The sequence below is a fragment of the Anastrepha ludens genome, chromosome 3 (genome assembly GCF_028408465.1).
Source record: "Anastrepha ludens isolate Willacy chromosome 3, idAnaLude1.1, whole genome shotgun sequence".
Lineage (NCBI taxonomy): Eukaryota > Metazoa > Arthropoda > Insecta > Diptera > Tephritidae > Anastrepha > Anastrepha ludens.
The window spans coordinates 132,219,243-132,238,704 of NC_071499.1; the positions used below are offsets into that span (position 1 = coordinate 132,219,243).

A 19,462-nucleotide genomic window follows, 5' to 3' on the forward strand; every position below is an offset into this window, starting at 1 on the left:
ACAATCGATTCATTGCAAATCAAGCCACGATTGACGCCGTATTCCAGGATTTATTGGAAAAAATAGTCGAAAATTGAACTGATCGAACGGACCATGTAACTCGTAAAATGCCATGAAATTATCTGCCAGATTATAATAAAAAATGCATTCCAACAGTAGTTCTGTTTTGTACTACCATTTTAAGTTCTCGAACTGTTAGAAAACACCCGATATAAGCAAATAATGTGTTTGTGTTGCCTCGCTGCTAAAGCAAAGTAGAGTATATAAGAAAGAGTAGTGAACAACAACACAACAATAATTAAGTAGATGTAGAAATCAGACTCATCCCGCTTAATGGAGTTTTGCTCTCAGCGAACATCGAGACAAACAGCAATGTTTTTAAAAATGTTCCTTTTGCTTTAAAATTAGGAAATAATTGATGTATTTGATAAATTTAATTAAAGCAGAGTGAGGAAATATTTAAAAAATGCATAACAAAAAAGCGCCCTCCAATATATTGAGTAATTTTTGACTTTCTGTAGTTTGAAAATTTATTTTATGATTTTTCAACACATTTTGGCTTATAAAATGTGTTTTTTTAGAGGTTAGGTTTTTAAGTTGGCACTACTTTTTTCGTAGATGGTCTTTTTGACAGCTGTCACTTGATTTATGCTCAGTTTGGTTTGCCATTTCATAATGAATAGACTTACACCTGAACAACGTTTGCAAATCGTGCAAATTTATTACGAAAATAATGGTTCGGTTCGCGCGACGCATCGCGCGCTGCGTCCAATATTCGGTCGACATAATCGTCCATTAGAGTCACTAATTCGATTAACCATGGATCGGTTTCGCACCACGTTTGCTCTAGTGGATAATACGTATCCTCAGAGACGTCGTACAGTGTGCACCGAAGACGCTATTGCTGCTGTGGAGCAGAGTATCGAAGAAGACCCGAATGAGTCCATCCGCCATCGCGCGCAGCAATTGGAGATGTGCCCATCCACTTTATGGAAGATTTTGCGGAAGGATCTTGGTTTGCGGGCTTACAAAATCCAACTCGAGCAAGAATTGAAGCCGAACGACCATCAAGCGCGTCGCACGTTCGATGAATGGGCCCAAAACGAGATGGCCACCGATCCCGATTTTCACAAGAAAATTTTGTTCAGCGATGAAGCTCACTTTTGGTTGAATGGGTATGTCAATAAGCAAAATTGTCGCATTTGGAGTGAACATAATCCACAAGCCATTGCTGAGACGCCGTTACATCCTCAAAAAGTCACTGTTTGGTGTGCTCAATGGGCAGAGGGAATCATTGGTCCATATTTCTTTAAAAATGAAGCCGGCCATAATGTTACAGTCAATGGAGAGCGCTATAGAGCCATGATTAATGATAATAAAAATTTGTAAGTAAAACTAATAAACTGCGAAAAACATAAGAATGCAGCTTTTGTTGTTGCTGACTGCAGTTTTTATATTTTTCGAACTGGTTCGCTGGCAGGCTGACATCAGCGTTCTTCCCGAGCGATTCGTGAAGTATTCATAATTCACATATCTGCGCACACAAGCATAAGATGCATATACTTGCTTTTCTTGTATGCATGTATGGGTGTATGTGTTGTATTTGTATATACTTGCATCCAGTAGCAGAGCTAGCAACTCTGCGGCGATGGATTGCTGACGCACTCGAAATGCTAGAAAAGCTTGTCGTTTAAGCGCAAATTGCATATTTCCTGAACATAAAAATGCAACAGCAACAACAAGTGGCACAAGAGGCACAACATAAGCACGCAAAACGTGTAAATAATCAGAAAATCTCAAAATTAAATTTCCCGAAGTGAGCGCGCCAGGGAATAAAATGCATAAAACTTGCAAATAGCAAACATAGCGGCAATCGCCCACGCCCACACGCAAACACACACACACATACATGTGTATATACAAATTCTCGCAATGATTGAATTACACGCAGTTAATTAGCCGCAACTAAAATAGCAAATGGAATACAGGCAAATCTTCTGATTTATTTCTATTTTTCAAAATGCAAAATGCAATAAAACTTTATCCAACAGCAAAGGCAGCTCGCTTACGAAGATTGCTGCAAATGATGAGTGACAGCTGCCAAGGACAGCAGCAGGGCCGGGTGGGCGGTAATACAGCCATTCATCCGATGTCCCACAGCGCAAATATTAAAGTGCATATGCCTGTGTGTGTGTGTGTGTAAGCGTCTATGTGTTGTGCAATGCTTAATAACGGCCGCTGATTGCTGCTATTGTCTTATTGCTGACTTACATTTGTGTGCCCACCTTTTGTTTCTTCTTTTTGTTCTTATTATTGTAGCGAAGCATACAAATGTGGATGCAGCTGCAGCAGCCGCTACTGCAGCTCATCAGATGAGCGTCTCGTCGTCGTCCTGAATTGCTTTGCACTTGCGCTAAAAACACAAATACCGACTGCCTTCGTTTACAGCAAACGCATACATCCATCGCGTAAAGGTATACAGCAACCCTACGACTGCCGTTAAGGCGTGTGTGTGTGTGTGCGTTGATTTTCGTCCGCTTCTCACAACAAATTACGCCTACACTTGAGCTACAAACCGCAAATTTCGAACTGCGTCAAATGCTGGCCGTCAAGTGCACCCACACACAGGCAAATCAAACAGGTACATTGATAAAAAAACAATAAAAAACAAAAAAGCTACTGGCCGTAGAGCAGCGGGTGGCTGTACTCATCTTTATCTCAGTGGTCTTCGGCTATTTTTTAAATTTTATTTTTATGCAAAACGAATGCAATCAACATAAAAATTGTCTCCGCTGCGTCTGGGCTAGTTGCGTTGCATACACTAATACATACACATATACACGTATATATTTATATTATTTTTAAATCGCGGCAGGCAGCAGTTAAGGCGTCTCAAGGTGAAGCAAAAGTGGTGTTTTCTCGAAAATGTGCAATAAATTTGCAACTGTAAAAATAAACAGAAGCGTGCCGAAGTAATTTGGGAACTTTTCAATAAAAAAAAGGATAAGAAAAACAAGTCTTGCAAGCAACTTCGAAATGAGAAATTAAAAAGGTGCGAAAATAGCGCTGTAAAATGTTTGAAAAGGCACCTGGGCAAAAGTTTGCTGTTATGGGCATAAACAGGGTTGACAAGGGAAAGTCCGAGTGCCGTTGTACAATTATGTATTATAATATATAATAATTTTTCAATATTTATTACTTCTGCAAGAAGTAATCCTATGTCATCCTAAATATAATAATAGAATAAGTGAAGGGTGTGTCTACAAAAATATCACACTGAGGTATGAATACAGAACGGGCCAGTTCCATGTTGCATAATTTTAAGCGCAGTACTTACTGAAAATTTTTGTAGCGCCTTGCTAAAAAAGAAGTATCGCTCAAAGTCAAAGACTGGAGTAAAGAAAAGCTTTTGTCCCTTTCTTCCGAAGCTGCTCATGTGCGGCTTCTTACCGCTGACATGAAAAAAATATCTTCCGAGGAAATATCTTCCGCCTGCATCTTGCGAACGAGCTAAAGAGTTAATTCAAGAAGCAAATATCTGACTTTTCCATAAATGTGTCCATACGTTCACAAAACACAAATGCGAAAGATGTTAGCAAGTGCAGTTGGATAAGTGAAGCAGCCCACTTAGGGACTGCCTTTTCAGAGGACAGCGGTTGTGTAGCCAAATAAGCCCACGACCCAACATTGAAAGTTCAGTACAGCTCAATTCCCTATAGCGCTTACTGTATCAGGATTACCTAGAAAGAAAGGTTTACAGGGATAATGTGGCTGCTCCTGACAAAGATAATAACTATTGAAATTTATATTAGATTAGATTGGTTTGCACTTTGATGTCTTTTGTGCCCTCTGCTAATCACAGTAGCTCATCCATACCCAGTTCCTTATTAAGCTTAAAAAAGAGCTGGGTTGGACTAAGCGTATGCGCCTTTCTTCTGGCTGCAAGTGGCCCAGATATCTCAACCTTTTCCGCGCTATAGCGCTGCATTCAAGAAGAAGGTGCATTGAAGCCTCTTGGGAGTGGTCGCGGGAACGACAAGAATCAGGGGACCATATGTCGATCGTGCGCAGTTGACTACGCAGTCTGCAATGGCCTACGAGAATGCCCTTGAGCATTTTACTTGGGGAGGGTTATGAGTTTTCTAAATGTGTTTTGTTTCTACCTCTCAGTAAGTTAGTGCCATCTATCTGTCTTAGCTCTTCACTCCTAAGCTTCTGCTTGATGGTTTGTTGTCTCATAGCAAGGAAGGAATCGGGTCCTATTAAGAAAAGATCTCTTGTCAAAGCGTCCGCTACTTCGTTCCAAGTGAAATGTAACGCTGCTGTATACCCTATGTTGGTATGTTGTAGAAAGCCAAGCGGCAAGCGGCTTTGCTTGCCAAAACGTTCAACTTTCGCGTTAGTTGGGTTTGTTGTGGTCTCAGTTGTGCCTCCCAGCTTAGCGAACGTGGAAGGTCCCATGTTGGACTGTTGGCGCTCTACATGGTGGTTAGACCAGAAAACGGTAGACATCTGAGGATGAAATCAGTGCGGGACGCGAAATAAGAAATTTACTTAGCCTATTATCTACATTAGACTGAATCTATTTCTGCCACCTCTATTGCATCCACGTTTAAATCGCATCCGCATGCCAACTAATCCAAATTCCTCAACCCTGATTTCCAACAAAGCCTCAAAGATAATGCCTTTTTCTCTAAGCTCCATTTATGTGCATGCTATATTAAATCCGCATATATATGTTGGCACACGGTTGTTTGTGTCTCCAATTGAGGCAAATAAGATCTCCAGCTGATCTTGGAATTTTAAATCAACGCAAATTGCACACGAAGACATGAAATAAAAAAATGTGAAAATGTTACACGAACAGTAATCCAGCTTTGGAAATATGTAGAGTAAATCTATGCGCATAGCTATGCATATGTAGCGATAATACACACGTATGTATGTCTTCCTTTTTGTTGTGTAATGCTGGCAAGTTTTTTGTTGCCCTCCCTTTCTCAATATTTTTACTTTTTTTCTGAACAACATCCAGCCGCTTGACACACAAAAAGCAATAATGAAGGCAACGCTGTGATCCATTCTGCGATCGGATAAGTTGCATGCACATTTGCAGCGGACAGACGGACGGACTGTTCGTTAAGTGCGCGAATCTATTGCTGTTGACGGCAGCACATACATACACACACGTACAACAGACATATTGAAATGAATCAAAAGTGAGCATACATATGAGCATGCAAACACATTCACATACACACACATACATATGCAGAAGCATAAGTAAACTGCAGCGGGCATTCTTTTCGTGTTTTTTCTTGTTTCTGTGTTTTGCTGGCTTCATCATAATGTCGATTGTTTATGAACCCGCCTCTGAAGTGGCTTGGCCAGTCATCTACACACACATATACACGCAAATGGTGGGCGTGTATGCGAGTAAACTTGCCGCTAGTTATTTATAACATATGCCGACTGTGTGTATTTGTGTGGCATGAACTCTGAAATGTCAGCTGTTGTTGCACAGGATAAGCTGCTACTTAAATAACCAAATCGTCTGGCAGAATTTTTTTATAAAAAGCGTTTTAAAAATTAGAAAATCGCCTCCTTCAAATCGTTCCCAAAGATTATCCCATAATTGTCGCAATGTTAGTTAGTTTGTTCGCTTCGTAGCGTTGCATGATCAACGCAGTTGTGGCAACTTATTGCCGCGCTTGAATTCCGGTGCCTCTGATCGTCAACTGCCGGCATTTCATATTAGATTTAGTAGAATTTAAGCAAAAAAGGATTAGTTTGCTTTTGAGGGATTAAACGGCATCAACGGTCGACTTTTTCCCTTCGCTGTATATTTACATTTCATTGATATTTGGCAACCACAGCAGGTGTGCAGCCGCAACGCATCGGTTTTCAACGCTAATAAACACAAGTGTCAGTGATGCGCGGCGGTTTCTCGGGAAAAACTGCAGCGATTACTCACAAAAGTTTTCAATATCTCCTCTGCCTGGCACGTAAATATTTCAGTGGACGTGATGAGCTCAGCGCTGCTTTGGCATACCTTGCCAGCTACGCCTACACTAACTCGTGTGTCTTGTTACTATAATATTTCTTGTATTGCGAATTCCTATTTCCATAAACAAATATCGATTTTTGTGTTTTATCGTTTTTTGCCTGTCACTCATTTGCTTTCTTGTTGTTAATTAAACATTAAACAGCTTCAATTACCAGCACTCACTTGGCCATACAATAATTGCATATTAATGCTTATAACACATGAGCATGTGTGTGTGAAGTTGTGTACGAATCTCAACAGTTCTATGCGTCAGAGGAGAGTATCTGCAATGGCGAAAATATTTCTTTTCGGTTAACATTGCAATTCTTTTTTTTTTCCTCAAAGCGCTCCACTGGCCCATATCTGCCACAGCTTGTTACGAATTTGGCTATTAGTGGTAAATATTTTCTTTGATATTTTAAATCTGTTCTATGTTGAGTTCTTTAAAGAGAATTTAGTCATAATTGTATGAAAATTTCAACATTTCACTACTACAGAGGCATAATGTGTGTATGTACTAATTTTTTCTTCTTCTTTCTCTTTGCAGGTAATTCTTACTTAATACAACCGAGGTAGCATTTCGTTTTAAGTGGTATTCGAGGCAAGTAGAAACAAATTTACAACAACAAATATTAAAAAAAAATTGAAGAATTTAGAGCGAAGAATTTTTGGCAGCCGCCGTAGCCGAATGGATTGGTGCGTGACTACCATTCGGAATTCACAGAGAGAACGTAGGTTCAAATCTCAGCGAAACACCAAAATTAAGAAAAACATTTTTCTAATAGCGGTCGCCCCTCGGCAGGCAATGACAAACCTCCGAGTGAATTTCTGCCATGAAAAAGCTCCTCATAAAAATATCATCTTCGGGGGCGGCATAATACGGCTGGTCCCTCCGTTAGTGGAAAAAATCAAGACTCACACCACCAAACACCCAAACAGGGTGTACGCGCCCTTATATATATATATATATAATTAAAAAACTTGGTATCAAAAAAAAAATTTTTAATAATTGTAAACATAAATAATTAAGATATTGAAAAAGCATTAAAATTAAAAACTTTAACAAACTGAACCCAAAAGGAGTTTCAAATTAAAAGAAAAAAACGAAACACATTTTTCTAGCTTCCGATATTTTCTTTGAACTTTCAATTAAATAAATTCTAAGAAATTGAAAAGTCGAGCTAAGAAAAATTATTTATCATTACAAAAATGGCCAGCGAAACCAAATTAAAAATAAATACAATAATAAAATTTTATATTTATTATATAAGTAATGCAGTTTTTTTCTTTGGTTTTTTTATGTCTAATCAAATAAAATTTAAGAATTCAAAAGAGAGAACCTCTTTAGAAAAATATAAAAAAATTAGCTTAGCCAAAAAATTAAAAATTAAAAACTAGGGTTTTAATACCCCATAGCTCCTTCAGAATATGTAAAATCAAAAAGAATTAAAGAAAAAAATCTTCTTCAATATTACAATACAGGTGATTGCATGAGGCACATAACTGTTCCCAGTAACGATGACTTCGCCCAATTCGTTCTCCAATTTGCGCTGCCATCAACTAAATCGCTGACGGAAGTTTTTCAAGCCATTCATAACATAAAAAGTGGCATGCCAGCGATTTGTCGTTAAACCAGCAACAACACAAAGATTACCACAATACATAGCAACAGGGGATACAAAATATGTGATAAAAAAACATAAAAAATGCAAAACATTTGTAGTCACATTGAAACTATAAAAAGAGATTTCAAAGCCACTTTTATAAAATCCACAACACTTTTGCGACTCTCGCGACTTCTCAGCTTCCACACCCCCCGCCACCTAAGTAAGCCAGTTTGAGCGTATGTTTGTTAGCTGGCTCATGCAACATTTTACACAGCAAAACAACAACAGACAATAAAAATCCTGTTGACAACAGCCTCGCAATCCTAAACTCCTTAGCTTTACTGCGCACCTCACAGCCTTAGTAGTCGTGCGGCACTTAAGTATTTATGTGGGTGCATGACGGCCTTCTACATTTTCCATTTAACGACTTTTTAAGTTGCAAACGTGCGAAACAAGCATAAATGTCAATGTTTACTGATCGCTTTGATTGTCATTCACTTACACACACTCACAGATGCGCATGCAGGCACAATCATATTTTTTGACATTTTTCGACATATTTTTCTTATAAGCCACAAAAAATATGCACAACAAGCAAATGGAGTAGAGTCAGTAAAGTTTTCAAGGCATTTCAACTGGCTGCAAAACTACTAAAGCGTTGTATGCTTCTTCTTTTCCTTTTTTTCAACCAACTTGTTTTAGTTTCTGGCTTTGGAATGCTTCCTCCAACTAGTCATGTGGCACACAAAAAGCCGTCAACGCGACTGTTGATCCTCAATTTTTGATGTCTTTACAAAGTAGTATCCTTTGGCAGGACGCGCGCGTGACAAGCGTCGACAGCGAGCGAAGGCACGAAATCTCAGTTGCTCAACTTGGACGAGCAAATGCTCTGGCATGCAGCACACGTTTTGGCAATTTCTCATAAAACAAAAGACCATTATTAGCGCCTGCCAGAGCACGGAGTACCGAGGCAGAAGTAAAAGGAAAAAAGGAGAAAAAGAAAGAGGGAAATAAAACAAAAAAATTAAGAAATGTGGCAAATGAACACCCTTTACAAGCCGCTAAACACTAGCATAATTTCGTATTTATATTATGTAATATGAAATATGCGCACACGTACACATATATACATACGTATGTGTGTCCATGTAGTCAGTGACGGCTTTCATTGTCATGCAGGCAACACTTTACTCAGCCCCTCCATGCACTCTCTCCAACCCAATTCCTCCAAAGCCTTTAGTAGTGTGTGAAAAAAGTACCACAAAAGATAGTGCTTGTGGCTGTGAATGTGTTAGTATTTGCGTGTGTGGTATTCTCGGCAAACGACCGCAAATCCCCACTTAATGGCCAAGAAATGAAGCAGTGCTGAGTTGACTTCATATTGGGCGACGCTGCGATGCTTCAACCTCAACACTTCACCTCGAGCGGCTGGAGTATTTTTACACCCTTCGGCATTTGCCACCAATCGTCTGGCTCTTCTACAGATTGCCTTAGACCAGAGTTGTCTAGCACGTTACCAGTAGCGATACCAATGAACGATGTGCCGCTTCCGCATTCGACCCTTTAAACTTTTGGACAAAAAGACGCAGAGTTTGTGAAGGCGTCACAAAAGGATTTGGAGGAACAGTTGAATTTCTTACACATTTTATTAGCTACTAGAATAAATTAGGTCGTGAAGGAGCAAAGAGGGAGCTTTTTCATCGCGCAATGTCCTATAGTACAGAATTCATACTTAAATTGCTTTAAGAAAACTACCATTTTTTATTATTTGATGTTGTTCCTCAAATGGAAGGCCTACAGTTTCAAGCCTACTCCGAACGGCAGATATTTTTTATGAGGAGCTTTTTTATGGCAAAAATGCAATCGGAGGTTGGCAATTGCCTGCCGAGGGGCAACCACTATTAGAAAAAATTTTTCTTCATTTTGATCTTTGACCGAGTTTCGAACCTACGTTCTCTCTGAATTCCGAATGGTAGTCACGCAGCAACCCATTCGGCCGCCGCATTTCTTAAGTGTGCCATAAATTTGATTCTACGTATATCTTCCTCTTACTTGATGTCTTGCCAGAACTAGAGAACACCTTGACCGCTAGAAATGGCTCAATTTCTTTGACAGTTTAAATTGTCTTTTAAGTTACCGTCTTTGTTTTTTTATTTTTTGGTGTCTTCTTCCACACTGAAGCATAAAATGCAAGGCTCTGCCAAGACATAACGGCAGTAAACTGCAAATACTGCACTCCTTGACATTTTCGAACTATCTAAGAAGCATTTGTTGTTTCGCCTGCGAGCTTTGGATCGCTCGCACGAACAAAGCCACTGCAAAAATTTTCTTATCTTAACCGAAAAAATTATATTACAATATATTTCTTACGAAAGATTTTTTCCTTACTCATTAGCGTTCATATTTTATATTTTTAGATTCTCTGAATGCCATTTTTATTAAATTTCCCAAAGTATTCCCCCAAGCAGCCTTATTAATTTATATTAATGTGGCGCTACGGCAGGCATTTTATTTAGTGCTTGTGTGTGTGTGTGGCATGCAACTCACACTGAATGAACATTAATTAAATGCTTGAAATTAAAAAAGGGAAGAAGAAGCATTACCACATGTTAAATAGGCCATATGACGATGGTGATTGGGGCTCCTATATGCCACTAAAAATTTACTATATACCATTATTGAGTGGAAAAAATGCATGGCCTGACTTCTAAGCCCCAATAGGAGCTAAAAGTTTTTAAGCTGCATATACTCCCTAATCCTTAGAGCCCTGAGTTCCAATTCCGCCAAGACAAGACTGGCCAGTGTAAACTAATCTTGGACCCTAGCGTATTGTTGTTTACTCTTATTCCATCCTTAAATAAAAAGAGGAAAGCCCATCCTGCTATAAAAGAGGAAAGTCACTTATTGAAATGCCTTTCAAATTATATCCTTCAAAGCAGCGTTATGCTAGGAAGCGTAATCGTCACCCCACAGCTTGTCCTAGACAAAACGCGAGATTTGGGATATAGGGTTTTGTGTCTTCTTGCCGATAATTCTAGAATGAAGGCTTTGTCTCGTATTTACCTTCCATAGTTTCGCCTAATGAAGCACCATGTCGGTCCGAGAAATCGTTTTAGGCCTATAAATTCACGAGTAAGGGCTTTGTGAAGAAGGTTGAGACATCTCGACCATTTGCAACCAGAAGGAAGGCACAAAATGCTTTGAGGTCGAAGAGCAAATCTCAAACAAATAAATCTAATAGGGAGTTCACCTGTTTGTTAACTTGCATAGTTTTTCATAATGACAATCGTGACAATCTCAGAAATGGTCGTAAAACTATAAATTTCTTTCTTCTGAACTAGCTTGGCATGGATGTTTCCTACCTCATTGCCCATGTTCCCACTGTTAGGACCCCATATGAGGCAAACCTTATTCATGAATAAAATGCCTGTTAGTAGCCTATTGAACCTACCTATTTGAAGATAATTGCATATGCTTTCGAGTCAAGAGACTCTGTTCTGCTATCTAATCTAAAAATGGAACTACCAACAATTTTTTTCTGAGATTACTGAAGCTAATTTTTATATATAAAGCAAATTTGATTTTTTACCATCTATTCTAAAATTCTAAAATATTATATTGTATTTAAAACGTATACCCTAGTATACCGAAAAGATATTTTTTCTCACTTTAAATATATTTGATTTATTTTACTTTGCCGAAATTTGTAGTAAATTTGCCACTTAATTTTCTTGTTTTTTCTCCGCATGCCTCACTAGCTTTTTTCGCATAAGTTCAGTTCATTAAATTTATGCAGCAAATATTTTTCACAGAAATTCGAAAACCAAAATGAGTTTGCCGTAATTTTATTTACTCTAAATATTTACGCAAATAAGCTGTGTGGGCTAAAGCCACAATGCAATGACATAAACTAGAAATGTCAGCTAAAAATTCAATGTGGCTAAAAAAAATCATAGATGCAAGACAATTTGGTATCCAAGCAACAATGATTTGCGAATAAAAACATTAAATGGTGCGCATTGAAAAATCAAAATCAAGGCAAAGTGACAGAAAAATTAAAAGCAAACATAACACAAATTAGGCTATACGTAAAGAAATGTGAACAACTTTTTTATTTTTGTTTATGGGTTTCGCAGTTTGAGTCTCGCAAACAATGTTTACTCAAAAGAAACTAAATTAAAATTTACTACTAGTATGTTTTCTATTGGGAGAAACTAGAATTAGTGGAGTGTATCCCATCCATTTGGAAATAGGACCTAAAAAGGAACTTTAGTATGGGCACTATGGCCTTGCAGTTCAACGTCTAATCCTTTTTTAAATGTTTGCTCTGGATTCTTTCGTGTCTGTTCACCAGCGCATCTGTTTTTCAGCATCGGCAGATTTCACACAAATGAATTCCCAGTTCAACCCATTCAGGTGGTAGTTCAATTTCAGATTCACTCAGAATTCCCATGATAATTTTTATGCTGTTGTTAAATAATGCCACCCATATAGAGCTTTCGGATATAAGAACCCAATGTGACTTGGTATTGTCCCATTATAGCTCCTTATGGGCTTATTGGGTATAAGTTGAGTTGATACTCCCTTTTATAAATGCGATCCGGATTCAAACTTAATTGGTAATTTCAAGCTTGTTCTGCTAAGCAAGAGAATTCATCGCCAGTTTTGAAGATACCACAAATTTATCAAAAATTTAGTCCTTTCCAGGAGACATTGGCTTACTTATACGCAAGCAAAATTTTAAAAATAAATTTTTTGCAAGCCCCTAAAGTACTCTACATTTTCCATTTATGAAATTCCCTTCCTTTCCGCATAATCCTCACAGTGCCTTTTTAAATTTGATACTTTCTGCTTCTACAAAGCTTCCAATTTCCAACAAACCCCTTATCAGCCTTTAAATCAAGCATAACTGTACACACCCCTCTCACAGCACTGCCGCAGCTATGCCTTGAAGTAGGTAGCTTCGAAGGGACTTAATTGCTGGTAGTTCGCAGGCAAAATTGAGTTTACTCGATGTGCAATTCAAGTATTCAGCTGCTTGTTATTGTTGCATTTTCTTTTAGAGGGGTATCATCTTTACGCAGCCAACGCGAATAATTGCTGCACAAATCGATTTTGTCTGAAACCAACTGCACAACCTCAACCTTCAATTCCCGCATTGGCATAGTCTGCCTCGACTCGCTCTTCATATTAATTTTCACCTTCAGACATTTCAGCAAGGCTAACACACACACACACACCGCTCTGAAACTTCTTTTTTCCTCTTTAGCTATTTTCTGGCAATTCGCAACTCATCTATGTTTCACGTGCTAATTTGGCCTTGTTCATACACCCATAATAATAACAAAAACAACAAACATGCTCAAGTAATAGGGAACGCAAATTTTCATTGTGATTTATGAGGATCTAATTTGCCGCTGAGTGTAGAGCAATTTTTTTATGAAAATAGAAAAAAGGGTATGTAAATGGGAAATTAATACGAAAATTCGATTAAATCTGTGCTGCAGCACTGTTTGCTTTGCTTCTTTTGCGGTAGCAGGCTTTTTCAAAAGTTGAATGCACTATTGGTGAAAAAATTGTGATAATATAAAAATGGTCGGTAATGGGTTTCATTTGCGAAATTTAAGGAATTAACGGTGGTTCAAATATTTAAATGCGCCATATCGAAAAAATGATGGCTCATTTTCGGCAGATTCGTGAAATTTTAGGAAATTATAGGAAAGTTCCAGGCGTTGAAGAGGCCTATTTCTGTAAGTCATATATGTATTAAGACCCATTGGTTATCACAAATTATTTTATGAAAAGTGAGTAGCGGACTGCCGCCTAACAAAATGCTCCTGATGCAGTTTCCCCGAGTAGAGAACGTTTGGGGTTTCGAGGTGACTAATTGCCTGTTTTCAGTTATATAGAAGACGTGAGAGGCCTGGGGATAATAGTTCATATGCCAAAAGTATTCTAGCCTATGTGGCTTTCAGAATGCAAAATCCAAAAGACTTACTTTATGTTTGAGTGAAATTTTCAGTAAGGCTGGCTAAGTAGTGCACTATAGTAGCGTTTCGTATAAAAAGCAAGAAAATAGACAAACTTTTTAATATAACTTTTCCTTACATTACAGAGAGAGGAGAGAGATTGATACAATTTATTTCTAATTTATGCAATAAAATTTAAATTTCTTAGAAGAAAAATGTTAGCAAAAATTCACTTACATGTTGGGAAAATCATCATACTTCAACACCGTTTACATCACTTAGCAGAAGAATTCAAATTTTTGTATTACCCCATGAAACCCCATAAAAATGTTGCAAGCTTGTAGCTAACGACTTTTGCAACAAAGTATGTAGTCAGAATTTCATCAAAAACCAGCCACAACATCTACTTATGGTTGCGTATACGCCACCCAGGCCCCATAACACATTTCCGTTTGCTCTGTTGATTTGTGATCGCAATGCGTCTCGGCTCACTTCAAATTCATTGCTATCACTTAAAACAAACAATTTGTACATTCCAAACGAGTTGCATTCACCCATTTCCGTTAACTACAAATTATGCATTTTTCTTCGACGAATCGCTTCTACAGTCAATTCTAAATATAAATATGCGCTTATGGATACGTAGAATATCAGCAGGGTGCTCGCCTGCGTTTGCTCAGCAAAGTAGCTATTTTATTGAATTAAATTTTTGTTGGTTTGCTGCTTATTTATGGCAAGGCGACGTAATTTTGCTACTAATAAAGAGGAAAACATTAAGTGGAATTAAAAATTATTACATTTCACACTCTCAGTTGGACGAGTACATAAATACATTCGTACACACATATCTTTTATTCTTAATGACCTGTGAGCCGGCATTTAGTTTTTTTTTTTTTTGCTTTTGCCGCTATTGCATTTTAATAGGCGCTGATACACGTGCGAATCGCTCTGCTTATGTCATCGTTTGATACAGCAACAACAATAACTAGACGACTGGGTGCTATTACGGGACTGCTGTGCATAGAAATGATGGAATTGGAGTGATAATAAAGACGTTGAAGTGTAATTGTGTTGCTCTCTCTGCGTTCATATATGGGCGTGTATGTGTGTTTATGTGCAAATGAGCGAGTTATTAGCAGACGATAAAACTCGAATGTTAAGTAGTTAGTCAAACACAAATAGATACATACATTTATCTGCTGGAAATGTCAGTAACTGGGTAGGGCAGTGACTACTAAGCAGTCGAAAAATATTGAAAACAAATTCATAAAAATTCTTTTACACGAAAATCTAACATGAATGCACTAATAATATAAAATACGAGTACTTAATGAGTATTTCTGTGTTTAGTGACCCACTTTCGAGCTTATCAAACTGCCTGCGTTCGACCCAATTCACGTGAGTGCAGCGAATTTTTTTCAATAGCAACAGAAGGGAGCACAGACTTTTCTCTTTGTTGGTCAGATAAACTCTTTTTAAATAGCGCAGCTGCAAATGCTCAAATAAATAAATACATGAAACTTGTTTCACATTATAAAATCGGGCGCTCACACACGCTTTGTTTGCGAAAACTCCACAATTTTCATGTACTTTTAAAATAAAATAAGAAATTAAATTTTTGAACTTCAAACTCTCACGGCAATAAAACTCGTGTTTTGCCCTCGACTAAGAAAATAAATTCAATTACTGCCCTGTGCAGTTGTTGGCCGGTGGTGCAAAGCGTACGGTGCTTCGCTCTCAACGCCAATATCAGGGGAAGGAGACTGTTGATGGCCGTTATCAACAAAAAACCAAAAGCAATAAAAAAATATTGTAGTGAATGATAAAAATACATACCTAAATACCAAAGGTACACACCTACATACAGGCATATGCGATAACTCAAATGGTTCATTGACTCATTAGTGAGGAGTAGGCAAAGAAAAAATTAGAAAAATGGAAAGTGTGAAAGATATCAACAAAAATAGTGAAAATAACTAAAATGCAGAAATGAAATATAACACAAGTCTAATAAAATTATAAATATCTAAACATATAAAAAAAGCAGTTCCCACGGCAAATTCCAAAACCGAAAATAAGAAAAATGCTAACAGACTTTTACAAGATTTCCATCAGCTGTTTCTTGCAAAATCTATTAATTCAAGCTTACAAATAGGCCCGCATACACACATACATGCACATGCACGGCCATTGTAAATGTCTGCTTCTTGCCACCAGAACAAAATAAAAGAAAAACAGCGAAAAGCAATTCATATTATTAACTACTCTGGCTGTCAGCATTTGCGTTAATTGTTGTTGCAATAAAAACATAGTTTTATTTGTATCTTTGATACGATTTCGAGTTGATTGCACTGCAGCTACAGCTGACTAACTGACTGATTGATGGCGGCATTCGATGACAGAGCCAGAACATGATTATTACAGTTCTACGTATGCGTATACAAACATACAAGCACACATACAAATAAACCCGGGTGAACAAGTGTCGTATTTTTCAAATAAAATATAAGCGAGTGTGTGTGTGTGCATTTGTAGGTATAAACGTACACTCGTCTAATTAAATCAAGTTAGCAGCCTACTGCCGAGCCTACCCCACAGCTCATTGCTGGCCATATAAACACAAAGTCACATACAGACATATATGCATGTGTGGGTATCGCAATCTTACGTATACTGAATATAGCTGGTATGGTTTATCATAAAACTGAAGCGCACTCCAACTACTGCCTACTTATAATTGGGTTAACTAGGGATTATTGGCGCTATCTATGAAGTACAAAGTACTTAGGAGGCTCTGGTGGTACTCCAGATTTCTGAATTTTTTGAATTGTGTCACTTAGCCGCCAACGACAATGTTGCAAACTGAAAGCAATATGACGCACAAAATACTTATGAAAGTAAAAGTTTTAGGAGAACGTAAATTTAAATAATTAAAAATAAAATTATATAAAAAAAACTTTAAATTACAATAAAAGGATTAAAAATAAAAAATAGATTAACAAATCAATAATAAGAAATGTTATAAATTAAAAAAAATTAGAAATTTTTTAAATTTGTAAAATTAAAATAAAAAAAACTAAACAAGAAAATAATTTAAAATAAATAAAAAAAAATTAAAATTAAATTAAATTAAAAGAAATTAGAGCTAAGAACATTAAAAAAACTTGCAGTAGCACATGAGGCCTCAGAAACTTTGTTTGACCCACTATTTTCTCGAGAAAATATCCGAAATAATAGACTATATTTTTGTTATAAAAAAACTAGCTTTACCCCGCGGCCCCGTTCGCGTAGGAGTAGTTTTGAGGAATTTAGGATATGTATATAAAAGAATTACAAACAATAATTTCATAGAAAATATTTTTTTATTAATAACCATAATATTACAATACCCGGCATCCGTTGCTATGCCTCGTTGAATAAAATCAAAACAATCAATCTGAAAAATATCAAGCAAAATTATTTTTATTAATTATCTATCTCGTTTTTGAACTTTGCATTTGGGTCATAGTTGAACAGCTTATGCGGATTATGAAGCCTAGAATAATAAAAAATTTTACGTCATTTGGTGTTGTCGTTTCGTAGTGATGCGCGGAGAACGTACAGAGATTCACCTTTATAGTATAGATCAGTGCTTGCGAACAGGCAAACGACGTTAACATTGAAAATGGTTCTTCCTGCGATTAGTCCATACAATTTAAAAGACAAGAAAATGTAACTTATTTGATTTAATTTTTTTTTTTATTGATATTCGGTACTTTCATTATCGCTTTCAACGCCATTGGAAGTGTTCAATTTGTTGGATGGTTGAAGGTGCTCAGATGACAGATACATAATATAGATTTAGGTTTTTCAATGTCAAAATAAAATGTAAAAATAAATGAATAATCTTTCTCTATATTTTTTGGCACGACCAGTGGCCGATAAGGCACAAACAGATTTTCCAGGTTTTCCAGTACAGGTTTCCATACTAAATAGCCTTATAATATTCCGATAGAGTTTTCACAATTTTCTGACACTTGTAAAATACCAAATGAATGACATCTTAGTTCTACACATTTTGAAAATTCCGCGTTCTAAAATTCTACATGGCCAAACAAAAGATAAATTTATACAATTATCAGGTTTTAGTACTTGACATATTTACATATTTTACTCGCGTGACGATTTTTATGTCGTGTCGCTTTGCATATTTTCATTTTTAATGATAAACCTAGTGATGAATAAATAAATAAATAAATATTTGACCTTATAAAATATACTTCGAAATGGCAGTTGTCGCACTGTTCATATATTTTATAAAATATAAAAAATATTTATGATTTGGTGTGGAAACTATTAAAATGTGCTTATTTGTGGTTTATATCTGCTTGAAACGTTTTCACAGTAACTTAACAAACCAACTATTTTCAGCTGCAAAATTAGGTAGAAATTTATACATATATATTTTATATGATATACATATAATTGGCGCTTGCATCTTCTCGGTTGTTTGGCCGAGCTTCTCCTCTTATTTGCGCTGTGCGGCTTGATGTGGTTATTTACCAATTCAAGCAAAAGTTGGGATCACACATTCACACACATACCAAAATATGTCCTCTGTTATTCATTATCGAATTCAACTCGCTTTATATCTCACCACGGAATTCTAGCAAAGTCGCAGACCCAACTGTAGAATACAGAAAACCCTGATTGGCAGTCACTGTTAACTTTGAGCTTTTTGCGTTATGCACAAAGGCAGAGAATGTTAATGAAATGTTAATGATAAAAACAGCGAACTTAGGAATTAAGTAAAATAAAATATAAAAACTTACCAGTAACAACCTCAGCTCAGCTTTCTCAGTATTTACAGGAACAAATAACACACTTCACTGTTTGCCAACAGCACCATATTTCACCATAGCACTTGTAACCATAGTTTTTTTTTTTTTTTTTTTTGTATTTTTACGTTCTCTGAGCTGCCTTTGTGAAGTGAATTAACATGGCTCTGCTATCGATAATTGGCTATCAATGCCCTTATTGACATATGAATTCTCTTTTTTCTCTTTTCTTTCAGCAACTAAGCAACGCCGACATCACCATAGATGACACCTTCGACATTGATCAGTTTGATGAAGCACCCGCCGCCAACCCAAATGTCTTATTGGCGCGCAACACACGCGATCTCGACACACAATCCATGTTGGAGGACGAATTGCAACCAGTCGCGGCCGAGGAAGATGCTGAGGCTAACAGCAGCTGGCTACTGAAGGGTGTGACGCGCGTGCGCCGCGAGCTGAGTCGCCTATTCGGCAAAACAGAAGACAAGTCAGCCAAGCAGGCCCACCATCGCCGCAATCACAACCAGAGCGGCAAGGAGGTGCACCACAAGCATCCAAAGCACAAGCCACATAAAAGTAAGCGAGTCAACAAGCACCCACAAGGTAATGCCCAGAATACCGTGAAACATTTAGCGAAGAAACACTCGAAACGACAGAGCGATTACGATGGCTCCGGCGATGGTGATGAGGATTTTGGTACTACGCCATTAGCGATTTGTGAGTGCAACTAGGATTTAAGGATCAGCGCAAAAAACACGCATTGACTTTTGATCTTTGCTTCTTTTTTCGTAGGGCGTACACAATTCATCATTACAGAGCCATGGAACGTGGCGTATGCCGATCCCAAGAGCAAGGAATTCCTTGAGTTGCATCGTCAATTGGAGATTTCTTTCCGCGAACTTTTCCAATCCACGCACAATGATGAGGACTTTGACATCAGTCCAACATTATTGACAGTAATGTAAGTATAGGAAGCAAGAAACTAACTTTGAAATAATTTCTATACAAATTTAAATTTTCTTTGTG

The 19,462-nt window shown here is 37.4% G+C and overlaps 1 protein-coding gene across 29 annotated transcripts in view; it reads left to right on the top strand.

Annotated features, from left to right (window-relative positions):
* Positions 1-19,462, top strand: part of LOC128859316 (basement membrane-specific heparan sulfate proteoglycan core protein) — a 202,138-nt gene that overhangs the window by 67,075 nt on the left and 115,601 nt on the right. For all 29 annotated transcript variants that reach the window (XM_054096226.1, XM_054096227.1, XM_054096259.1 and 26 more), the window contains exons 3-4: positions 18,673-19,153; positions 19,229-19,397. In XM_054096226.1, the coding sequence (XP_053952201.1) occupies positions 18,673-19,153; positions 19,229-19,397 (650 nt within the window). The remainder of the gene's footprint in view (positions 1-18,672; positions 19,154-19,228; positions 19,398-19,462) is intronic.